This window comes from Cyprinus carpio, chromosome A8, assembly GCF_018340385.1.
Source record: "Cyprinus carpio isolate SPL01 chromosome A8, ASM1834038v1, whole genome shotgun sequence".
Taxonomy (NCBI): domain Eukaryota; kingdom Metazoa; phylum Chordata; class Actinopteri; order Cypriniformes; family Cyprinidae; genus Cyprinus; species Cyprinus carpio.
In genome coordinates, this window is record NC_056579.1 from 17442718 (window position 1) to 17455807 (window position 13090).

The window sequence follows — 13090 nt, forward strand, 5'->3', positions numbered from 1 at the left end:
GTTAATGACATATTGGCATAACTAATATTTAACATCATTGAATTATTCTGCATGTTTAGAATGCTTGATGTTTTCAAATGTAAACAAATAGACAAGCAGGCCATATGTTTGTTGTGTGCTGTACTTTTCTGATTATCCGTGTCTTTAAACTTACTGGAAACACAGAAAACAGCTGTTCAATATGTTGAAAAAAAAAAAAAAATGAGAATGCACAAGAGACACTTTTTATCCAAATAGTGGCGTGGTATTCATATTCATTCTCTTTAATGTCCGCTCATTGTAAAACTCGCAGTTTTGAAGAAGAAATTCAAATCTGAGGTTGAATTCATGTTAAGACTCTTGCCAAGATTGCCCTCGTGCAGCTATGGAATCCGAAAGCGGTTTGGCATCTCTCAACTGACGCTACAGTGAGACGCAGAGTGTTCTCTAGTAGAAAACCTTCAGACAACGTTTGCCTGTTCAGCTGTCACCTCGGCACTCCTCAGCTGGGCTTACTGACAAAAAGAGACAGACACATAACAGAGACAAAGAGACAGAACACAAGAAAGATTGAGAGGGAGAAAGACACAAGGGGAAAAACAGAGACAGACTCCCTGTGGACTCAGGTAATAGGCTGTCTCTCCAAATGACCATCAGAGTTCACTTCACATTGCGATGATTGCAGGTGAAGGATCGGCAAAGGGAGAGCGATGGAGATGGAACTCTTATTCAGATTGAAATGTCACTCTGGAAAGGACATATGCTAATTTATATGTTCTGAGCATTTAGTAAGTGCTATTTAAAACAGCTTCACACTGTGCATTGTGTTGTCAAAGTTCAAACATAACTGTTCAGTCACAACAAAGAGGAAAAAATAAGAGTCCCTGAGGAAAAGCTGATCGCTCGGAGGTTGCTCTGTCACAGCACAGGATATATAATGGAGTTCTCATATAACACTGGAGTATCAACTTCTCCAATGCTTCTCGTAAAATTACTTACGGAGAAATAGAAATAGACACAAATGAGACCATAACTGACATGCTGAAAGAGTAATGGGATATGAAACGAATGTGGAAAGCATCTTTTATTAGAAATGTTTGAGTTCATGTTAAGTCTGACTTTTGGTTAAAGACTTGAAGTTTTCTTCAGAAATTCTAGTCTTTTTAATTTCGGTATTAAAATTATTATTTTCATATTTTGTTAAAATAATGATTAATATGTGTACACAAAATAACGACTAATATGTGGTTACATGACATGACATTTTTAGAGTCATTAAATTGAAAACAATCTTGACATGCTTTATTTGTCATCGACCATTTAATATTTCACATTTTTAGTTCATCAGCAGTATCTTTCATGTGCCTTTAAATTACTAACTGTAATGACAAATTTGAATAGCCTAGGTTTCCAGTCCTTTTCAATTGTTATTAAATGTATAACTAACTGCTTTTGCTTTTTGACTTAACTGTACCAGACATTTTATACTGTGGTCTGTTCATTTCAGTTAGGGTAATTCATGCCATGCTGTCTGTCTGTCTAACTGCAGAGTGAGTCCTTGACACTCGGTCAGCAGGTGGAGAGATATTTAATATGCACTGTTCCATGTTAGTGATCTAATGTGAGTTAGGGAATGTCTGAAGACATATGCCATCTTCCATCACATCTCTACATGTGCACATGTCCTCGCATTGGCCATCCGCCTCAGAAACCGCTCTGTGACAGTGGTGCTCACGGTATGATAAAATGAGACTGACACAGCTTAAATACTCCAATGATCTGCATTCCCCAACAGAAAAGAGGACCCCAGTGCCCCCTGCCACTATGCAGGTGTGTGAATCACATGGAATTATTTTGAATTTTAAATTCTGGATTAAAACTGCCAAGAGAGACAGTCAGAGGGGAGTATATATATAACTGAAAAACTGAACTTGCAGAAAATATAATATGAATAAAATAGAAGGACATTTCAGTACACGTAAAATACAATATATATTTAAATACATGACATAAGTTTTAATATAAATATAAAGTGTAAATAAAAACTAAATTAAAGTATATTCTAGTTTACCATAAATGTTCACATTCAGCAGTACACTTTGGGCATATTTCAAAAAGAAATCATTATGATCTCCTACTTCCTACTTTGTCCTACTGAAGTAGGTCAAAAAAGTTCAACTAATTGCATTTGATATAAATTTAAACTAATACATTTTTATTTAACTGTAATTAACATTTATGTAACATTTAACAATTAAGTATCTGAAAACATTATATTCATTTCACACATATGTAAGAATGAAAAATGTAGTTATTTTTCACAAGGGAAGTTTTATGAGCGTTCAAAAAAAGCATACAACTAACTTGTATTATTTCTACATAGTGTACTTGTATTTCTACAGTTTGCAGCATGTATTGTGCACAGTTTGCAGTTTTTTTTTGTTTGTTTGTTGTTGTTTTTGCATGGAATACCATAGGTGGGTCCTATTTCACATACTTTTGCACTATTGTATACCATTTGCATTATTGTACAGTACTTCATTATTGTACTTTCTTCAATGAGGGGAAAAGCGTGAAATGCTGGACAGCAGCTTTTCCTAAGTAGTGTGGCTAAAGCTAACAGCAAAACATGAGGTGTGTTTGAAACATCTTTTCCTTCCGATGGAAAAGGGCAAATGCTTTTGTGTAATAAAACATTAAGTTCTCCATTTGGTGTGACACTATCCTCTAAAATTAATCAACTCTAAGTACATAGTATGTAACCCACAATACAATGCATTCTACTTGGCCTTCCATTTCCAGTGTGATGAATGAAAGCAATACTAACTGAGAATTTAACATTGTTTTTGATTCAAATGCAAAACTCTCTCAGTTGATAATTAGATGTCAATCACTGCACTAAACATACGACATACAGTAATGAGATCATATGACAACGATGTAGCATTTGAAATGTATATTATTGCATAATGTGTACTGTTTTAAACACTATTTTACACTCTATTAAAAAAAAAAAAAAAAGTATGTACAATGCTAAACATGATTTTAATAGCCTTATGTTGTTGTTGTTTTTTTGTTTGTTTGTTTCAGGTGAGGACTTTTATGAGCCATCTCCTTACGAACCCATGACGCCTCACCGACATTCAGATGCATTTCGCCTGGCGTCAATCATCTCAGGTAAACATCATTATTTTCATTAAAATTTATGTTTGTGTTATATATACATTCTTGCAATGCACTGCCCTGTTTGTTGTTGATATTGGCTTCTTTTTCATTGCAATGTCTTATGATACTAAGAAAATCCATCACTAAGTGAATTATTATTATGTTCCAATGTAGACCGGTAAAAGAAGCTTCTTTTCCCTAACATTTGCTTTTAGCACATTCCAAACAATGTACAAAAAGAAATGAAGAGAAATTAGTCTTGTTTTCCCTTTCTAGGATAAAGAAATGGGAGCAAGTGATTATTCCAGTGAAATAAAAACCACTCTAGGCATTTTTCACCTTGGCATGAGTTAAGTTTAATGTTTAATTCAGTCATTACAGACAGTAGATGACAGAAAGATCACCTCCAATCTATTATCAGAGCCTCACAGAGCCTGGAACAACCAGAATAACTCAGTTTTATTCAGACTGGGGTGGGGGGGGGGGGGGGGGTGTATAGAGTTTGCATATTTTCCTTTTCCTTCTTCCTCTATACAAAATAAAAACATCACAGCTGGAAAATGTGGACACACAAACAGCCTCCATTAGCTGATGGTGTAAATATTAGGTGATTGTGTAATTCCACTAAGAAGTGAGTTAAGTAGCATTTAATGTCTCTGTTGCATAATTGTATGTATTGTAATTGTCATCACATCTTCAGTTGACTAAATATGACAACACAAAATGGGAAAATGAGTTTGGGATGAATTGGAGACTGATTTAAAGGGATAGTTCACCCAAAAGTGAACATTCTGTTAACATTTACTCACCGTCATGCTTTTCCAAACCTTTTTTGGATTAACTATTTCTTCAAATCAAATCAAATCAAGACAGTGATCCAAAGACTGTAGCATAATGAAAAAAGGAGGCCTGAGATAAGTCTCATTTGCATTTCACTCACAACCCTCACTGATTGAGATGGCACCTTTTGATTTGATGTGACAGCCCAAGTCATAATTCCAGACCGGCTGTGTCTGTTCTTTTACTACAGAGGGTGAGCACTAACCGCAGCACTAACACTGACATATTGAGGGTAAAGCTGGCGGAGACGCTGAGTCCATATCCTCTCCCTGGCGGGAATTTCTCACAATCTGGAAGTGGAACAGCCCTGTGTGCCATATTTTAGATCAGGCAACATTAATTTTGATCCCTTTGTGGTCCGGCTGCTGTGATACACAGCCTTGTATTCATATAACACTGGAAGTGCCATTGTGTTACTGATACACTATTTCACTACAGTTAGTGGATAGTATTCGCAAAGAAAAAAAAAACTGAAACACACATGGGGGAATTCGCTAAAAATTAATTGTCTATTATTTTGTTAGAATTCACATTCGGAGACATGAAGTGAAAGTACGAAAAACAAATTCACAATTGTGAAATATAAAGTCACATTAAGATATTTAGACTCAATTGGTAGAACAGAAATAGCAATTATTTAGGCTATTAATTTATTAGGCAGAATCAGGCTTCCATAAAAACTCAGATAATTCACGAGTTCACGCTTACATAGGATTAGCTGAGGTATGATAATGTGTATTTGGCGTGCTGTCCGGGGAAGGGCTCCGAGCTCGGGAATGGCCCGAACCTAGAGTACCTCCCCTTCCCTGTATAGTTGTAAAATGAACTCGAAGTGAGGAGATGGGGTGGAGAAGGATGCTGATGAACCGTCAATGGATAGTGGTAAGTCAGCTGTATTATACTGTGGTGTTGATTACTTGTGCTCCACCGGTATCTGACGCGCTCCTCCCGAACCTTGTTAATAAAACATAATTTAATTACTACTAAATGATTCAGATCAAAGGATTCATTTTCAGCTTTATGTCCCATAATGCTTTGCATTAGACATGGTTTTTGTTTTGAACAACCCTGTAAACATTGCCCTCACAAAGGTCAGTAGTTCAGGATATCAGAGCGCCTCTTCATGTTGTGGTTCACACTCTGTTCAATTTGATAAATATCTGGCCAGGGAGACAAATATTTGTCTGCCTGAAATACGACACAGACTTTTATGACATGACATAAGACTCTCTTCATGGGTCATTTCAGGTGGCAAAGAAGACTCTATTAACAGGAGAATCTTTTCTCCTGCTTGTTCACTTTCTTTTTCATTTCTTTTGACAAATCCCTCAAGCCTAGCAAGCCGAAACACTTTCCAACTGAATAAGCCACTAGAAAAAGAAAAGCAGATAAATAGAAGACTAGAAAAAGTAGAATATAAATTAGGTGAACCCTTTCAGGCACAGTGGTCTGTGAGAAATCGCCCATTATTTTTTTCACCTTTCAAATTGCTTTAGAGTTTAAAGTAGGAATCTTTACATTTTGTGAAATTGTGTTTCTCTACAAAGTTGGGTGCACATAGTCTCTTGGAGCTTCTGAAGAAAAACAAGCTACACTAGTTAAAACTATTTCTGTAAGTGTAAACAGGCTACACGATCAGAATTAATGTAGACAATGATAAAATATTGCAATTTTTATTAGAGAAATAAGGTGGTTTTGCATAACAGCCACTGTGCATATACAGGAAATACCAAATCATATGGCAAAATGTTGATAAGCATTCTGTGTTTGATCAAAATTGGCATTTTACATAGTCAAACTATTCTGATCTGTATGCCAAACACGTCTGGAAGTGCACAAAAATACAGCAAATGTAGTGCTTTGGACTAAGAAACCACCTCAAAAAAGTGCCTGCATAGTCAAATTCAACAACGTGGATGTTAGTTTGACCGTTTGCTACCCATTCAATCACATAAAATTGAATGTTTGAAAGAAATTCAGTGACTGTGTCTGAAAGGGTATTCGCAAAATAGCAGAAAGGAGATTATTGTGGCATGAGAGCATAATCTCTGCAGGTTCAGAATAACATAGTCATGCAGTTTTATTATACTGATAGTGGCTTCTAGATTTACACTAGCTCCCGATCAAATCTTCTCTGCCAGTAAAACAGCATTCGGACTGACAGGTTGAGTGATGGCGGTATCTTTCATAACCATTCCTTGTGTTTAGTATCTCCATGTTGTGTTTATTCAATGCTCTGTTTTATAATGGAGGTCCACTCTTATAGTCATTGCCAACCATTACTGTCACAACAGGCCGAAGAAGAAGATAATAATAGTGTGAGTAATAAAAGCAAGACTTTATGAGCTTTCTGCTCATATTCAGAACATGCAGTGCCTAAATAATGCACACAAATATACACACATATATGTGTGCAAAGGGAACTGGGGCAATATACATGAGTCAGATTGATGATTTTATGATAATTCAACTATACTTTATGCATAATGGAAAATGTAAACAAGAAATGTAAATATAGCGATTTGTCATTAAAGTTGTGTTGAGATTAGATAACTTATAGATAACTGTTAGATAACATATAGATTAGATAACTTATAGATATCTATAAAGATATAGATTAGATAACTTGGTGCAGTCATGGCCTAATGGTTAGAGAGTCTTACTTGTAACCCAAAGGTCTCTGGTCCGGCAGGAATTGTCAGTGGGGGGAGTGAATAACCAGCTTTCTCTTCCACCCTCAAAACCACGACTGAGGTGAGACCCCTGAGCAATGCACCAAAACCCCAACTGCTCCCTGGGCACCACAGCAATATGGCTCCCCACTGCTCCGGGTGTGTGTTCACGGTGTGTTCACTACTGTGTGTGTGCACTTGGATGGGTTAAATGCAGAGGACAAATTCCGAGTATGGGTCACCATACAGTACTTGGCCACAATTCACTTCACTTCTGCAATTTACATGTTAAATTGCCTTATAATGTTAAATGTTAAATTACACCTTATGCTATTCAGGATTTACTTTGTCCGTATTGCCTCAAGCATTTTTCTATTCAGAGTTCGGCAATGGAAATGATTGGGTGTATTTGCCAGGCTAAGTCTTTAGGGGAGATGAAGCGATAGCTACATGCAGCGATGCTCTGAGACGGCATGCAGAGCCAATCATAGCACTGAGTTCCTCACACCTGGCAGTGAAAACTTTCTGATTTCTGGCTGAAATTAGCAAAGATGACAGCAAAGTCTATATGTGTGTGTTTTTTTATTTTTTATATCTAATAAATATAGCCTTGGTGAGCATTTTGATAATTATCATTTTTTTATTAAAAAAAACTGAAGAAATATGAATTGCACTTCTAATTTTCAATATTGCAGCATGCATATATTGCTACAGAACATTACGTTTTATGAGAGCACAAGTGTTCTGACAAACTTGTGCAAAACTGTAAAAAATTTTACTACTTAGAGTGTAAAACATAACCTTCAGCCACTGAGACAAATTCCCTCTTTCTCGCCCCCTTCATTCCCTTTAAAGACAAAAACATTGTTAAACACACACAGCACAACCTTAGTTCAAGACATTGTTATCTTCTCTCTTCTTCCTATTACCTTACGCATATATTGTTTCTTTTCCCTTTACTGCTGGCTATATTAACTGTAAAAGCACATTTGAAATTCATACTACACTTTTGCCTTTGTGCCCTTTCAAGGGAGAAATGTAATGAGACTTTGTTTATCATGTGGCATCCCTGTCAGAAGGGAATGAGATATGGTCGGCGTTATACAAACAAGCCTGGGTCATAGCCACTGATTATTAAACCAACAACAAGACGGTGGTTTTGCAGTCCGTGCTGATGGCTAAAGTTTGAAAGTAAACAGGATCCACATAGAATCAGATGAGTCACATAATGAGGAATAAAACTGTCTTAGATGTTTTGGGATAAAATAGATCATTACTGTAACTTTCAGCAGTCAAAACCTCCTCCCCAGTAAAAAAAAAAAAAAAAAAAAAAAAAAGACTAGGGAGTTTACTGAAATTCACCACAAAAACAACTTGTTCTGTACTCCTGCAACACATGAATCCATTTGAAGGCACAACCGCCTACATTTGCCTTTCCCGGCAATGGAGGATAGATGTTATTATTGTTCTTGACTCTGTGTAGCACCTGCAGCTCTGCAGATTCTTTGGAAGGTACCCAGTATCCTATTACCAAGTATGAGTGGCTGAAATAGATTTTTAACAAGCTCCCTGATCATTTCTGTCCAATTTGGTGCCCTAAATCTGAGTGTTTGATTTTGTGAACTAGCACAGAGAATAGGGAATAGTTTGCCCTAAAATGAAAATTTGCTGTACATTTTCTCTCTCTCAAGCCAACCAAGATGAGTTGGTTTCTTGATCTGAACAGACTTGGAGAAATTTAGCACCGCTTGCTCATCAGCGGATCCTTTGCTGTGAACTTATATTTAGTCCGAAGAAATGGTTTGAAGTTAAAAACACCTTAATTATGGATTTGTACACAAACACGCAACATGTGGATTATTTACATTGCCTGTGGATTATTTTGACATTCTTATCAGCTGTTTGAACTCTCATTCTGACGGCACCCATTTAAAACATCAAGATAATGATGTAAGGCTAAATATATGCTATCTGTTCTGATGAAAAAACAAACTCATCTACATCTTGTTTGGTTCCAAAACGCAATAAATCCATTTTGATTAATTTGAGTAAAAATGTGTTTTCTTAACCAAGAAAGTGGCAAGATGAAAACCACTCTTTTCTGTTTCAAACTTTCACATAGCATATTTAGGTTATGATAACATTAAAAATTCAAATTCAGGTTTTGATATTCAAAGATTTATTATAAAATGTTATTATTTCTTTCCTCAAAATGCAATAAATCCATGATACCTTTTTTTTTTTCTCAAAATGCAATAAATCCATGATACCTTTTTTTTTTTCTCAAAATGCAATAAATCCATTGAATCAATATGGAAGTTATTTTTAATACTGAAACTGATGAAAATACACAACATAGTTGATGCACATATGACAGCCTCTGAACTTGGTCAATACTAATCTTATACTGTATACAGGCACTGGACTAAAAATACATTCATCAGTCATTGCTTCCAAAATGAATTCAATGGGTCATCTTGTTAATGCTATAAATTAATCATGAACAAGAACATGAACAGCATCACATTAGACCACAGAATTTCCAAAATTACATTTCCCTTACATTCAACTTCCAAAAGTGCATTCATCTTTGCCATATTACATTCAATTAGTTGACTAGTGCTATGTGCTGTATTAACAAAAACATAAATGGCATTAATAAAAACACTAACACTGACAAGCTCAGGTCAAAAAGATGGTAGAAAATGGTCATTAAAAAGCATATTATGAGGTTTCTGTTGTAGAATTGTTTAACTAATATTTGAAGTAAATCTCAGGAACCCATTCTGTATATCAGACTGAAAAAGTTTGGATCTCTCTTTCTATTGCTGCTTCTCTCTCTTCCTCTCTCTCCCAATAAGTGTTATAATAGAAGGAGATAATGAGTAATGAGAAGTAAAGAAAGGCTTCCCATTCTCCTTGCAGCAACAGCAGAAGCTAAAGACTTTCTAACGAGCTCACGCACCTCATAGGAGATTACATCTAAACTGTGGCACTTCTCCTAATTGCAATCAACACAGGCAGTGCCAAGAGCTGTGAATAACCCAGACTGAACCTGCTGTCCCTTCAGCCATACGTTACACAAATCGGCATATTATTCGCATTATGCCTGTGAGTGATTAGTATACAGTGTAAACATTTATTTTTAAAAGTTGTAAATAAAACAAAGATTATTAGAGATATTTGATGTGTCACTTGTCATTCCTTTATAGTTATTTGTAAAATTTACTATCAATTTTTGAGTGAAAATCCTACACCAGTTAAGTAGGTACTGTACAGTATGCTTAACATAATACAGACTGTGCTCAATTCAGCATTCTTGCTGAGAGGGGGAAAAAAAGAAAGGAAATAATTGTAAATCTTTTTTTATTTTTATTTCCTTTATTTTTGTGGTCCAAATAGTCTTCCGCAGATGTCCAGAACAGATTTATGGTTCTCTATTTCTCTCAAATAAAATTCAGTCTGTCGCCATGATTTGAATGTAAGAAACCTTTTATTTGAATTCATTGTACAGTTGCACCACTATTCTTGTGAACTTTTGGACAGCTGCAAACCTCTGTCTATAAAATTTTGCAGGATATTTGAACATCTCCCAATATTTTGTCCTGTTTGCTTCTGTTTGGTTCCTATCCCTTCTTTAACCAAGCAAATGCTTGTGCATGCAGAGCGCAGTCTGTGCTGCAGCTTCCTCTGACCTCCAGACGCTGGACGTATTTTATGTACATTCTCACCAACCAATTTCATACCTCATTTACGGCTTCTTCTTCCACTGTGAGACACAACTAAAATTGGTCTCTAGCAAACACACACACACACACACACACACACACACACACACACACACACACACAACAAGAGAGCTTGAGGACTACCGAATCAAATTTAGAAACACTCTAAAACCACATAGTATTTTTAGATCCATGTAACCTTTGCTTGCCATGCATTCAGATCATTGCAAATTGCTTTTGTCAACTGAGAGAAAGAACTTTTAGCGTGTTATTATTATTATTATGGAAACACAAGATTGCACCAATTACAAGATACGTTTATGACGTTATGTAATCTCAGTCTAAATAGCCATAGATTGCACTGCAAAATAATGTTCTTAGTTGATATTTTTAGTATCTTGTCTTCTGGGGGGGAAATACATCTAAACAAAACAATATTAATATGCATTATTAATTGCATTATTATTAATATATGCACTATTAATTATTAATTACTGTACAGTATGCACACACACACACACACACACACACACACACACACACACACACACACACAAATAGAATAAAAATAGCAATATCTTAAGAATTATTCATAAATATCACACACACACACACACACACACACACATAATATATATATATACTTTTATATTAGATAAATGTGTTACATTTATTTATTGAATATGAAATATTTGCTGTAGTTGTATTTTCAAAAGATTTGGTGCATTTTCAAATTTATTCCAAATTCAGAGAGAATCAGTAGATGTACATCTATGGTTTTTGGTCCTTGGGGAGTGAATCTTTTTAAGCTTAAAAAAGCTCAGGGAGTGAGGTTAACAGGAAGGGAGGCTTCATGCATTGATTTTACTTGCTCTGAATTGTATTGATAGCATGCAGGAGTCCCTCCTGTATTTAACTGTAGTGATACTTGAGCTCGGAGGCAATCTGTGTTGTTTCATGATAAAATATCTGACAGATCCTTTTATTTGCATCTAGCAGGCATGCTGAGGGTGAAATCACAAGTGCAGATCTCCATAAAGTATATAAATCTGTAACACAGTTGAGGTCTGTCTTTAATGAGGAAGGATGTGTTTGATGTAAACATTTCCATGTCTTATCAATGACTCTGAACATGCGTTATCAGTCATAACTTTAATGTTAAAGAACATGACCTCTGAGCAATGATGTCTTTTCTGAAACCAAGATGACTCCCTACAAACATCAAGATAGTTATTAATATCAATCAGTCTCAAAATATCTTCAAAGGACTTCATGAAAATCCCTGTTTCTCTAAGTCCTTTGCTGCCATAACACAAGGTAATTCATATGCCTACTGCATTTTATTTACATAAATATTATATTTCCACTCATTTAGAGTAAACAGTTTCGACATTTAGATCATTAGCACTTTATTCATAAGTAACAAAAACCCGTTCGGAATGAAATTCATCTTTTACTCCCCACAAGGGGTCTGATAAACCATCTGTTCTCAAAGTTATACCAACACCCACTGGGTTTTATTAGTTTCTCTCACTCCCTCTCTCTCTCCAATCACTAGAGCTGCAGTCAAGGCTGGAGATGCCATTAGGGCAACATATCAGTGCCGACCTTCATACACTTTTAGAGGTCCAGATCTTCCCCACAGTCTCCAGCTGATAGTTCCCCAATCCCCTGAACGCTTCATTCAGCTTCCTTCAACGCAACACTTAAAGTTGTCACACAGCTGGATACATGCCCTTGTTTCCCACTTTTTCTTTATCTTGAATATACTTATCAGTCGTTTGCACTGTACACTATTACAGTATATATACATACCACTTGAGGGATCAGTAATGCTTAGGTTTCAGTAGGGTTTTAGACAATACATTTAAACATGTTTCAGTTTTAGCAAGTGTACAGCTAATGATTCATTGCCATTCTTTTGTCAGGACCTCGTTCAGCAAAAGGTCGGGATTACATGGGATTATCCACAGCGAAAATTGCTGTGCCCATTCAAACGCAGAGTGAATTTGCACATTTTGATAGCAATATTATGTTTTTATACAAACAAAATTTTGGGGTTGAAAAATCAACACTTGACTTCTGAATTTATTTCATGAGAATACAGTAAAAAACTGTAATATTGAAAAATAATAATATTTTAAAAAAAAAGCTTTCTACTATTATAATATATTAAAAAATAAAAGATATATATATATTAATGTTTAAAAAACATTTTAATAATAAAAAAAATATTTTTGTGGAAATCATGATATATATACTTTCACAGCAAAAATGGGTTTCATCATTGAAAATAATAAGAACCATTAATAATTGAGCACTAATAATAATTGTTAACAACTGAGCAAAAATAATTATAAAATGATTTCTGAGGGATCATGTGACACTGAGGACTAGAGTAATGGCTGCTAAAAATTAAGCTTTGCTATCATAGGATTAAATCACATTTTCAAGTATATTAAAATAGAAAACAGCTAATTTAAATTGTAACAATATAAAATGACTATTTATTTTATTATTTTGATCAAATAAATGCAGTGGACATCCAGCTGTCCCTTAATTCAAATTGCAAAATATTTTTTTTTTTTTTTTTTTTTTTTTTTTTTTTTTAGGGTGGGGTTATGGTTTGAGGATAGAAAATATAATTCGCTCAGTATACAAAAAAAAAAAAAAAGTACTAAGGAAAGTTCCCATAATTATTATGTG

General features: G+C 35.2%; 1 protein-coding gene across 1 annotated transcript in view; it reads left to right on the top strand.

Moving 5' to 3' along the window:
* Positions 1-13090, top strand: part of LOC109097935 (GDNF family receptor alpha-2-like) — a 67205-nt gene that overhangs the window by 17572 nt on the left and 36543 nt on the right. The window contains exon 3 of the mRNA XM_042762559.1: positions 3070-3156. Coding sequence (XP_042618493.1) covers positions 3070-3156 — 87 coding nt within the window. The remainder of the gene's footprint in view (positions 1-3069; positions 3157-13090) is intronic.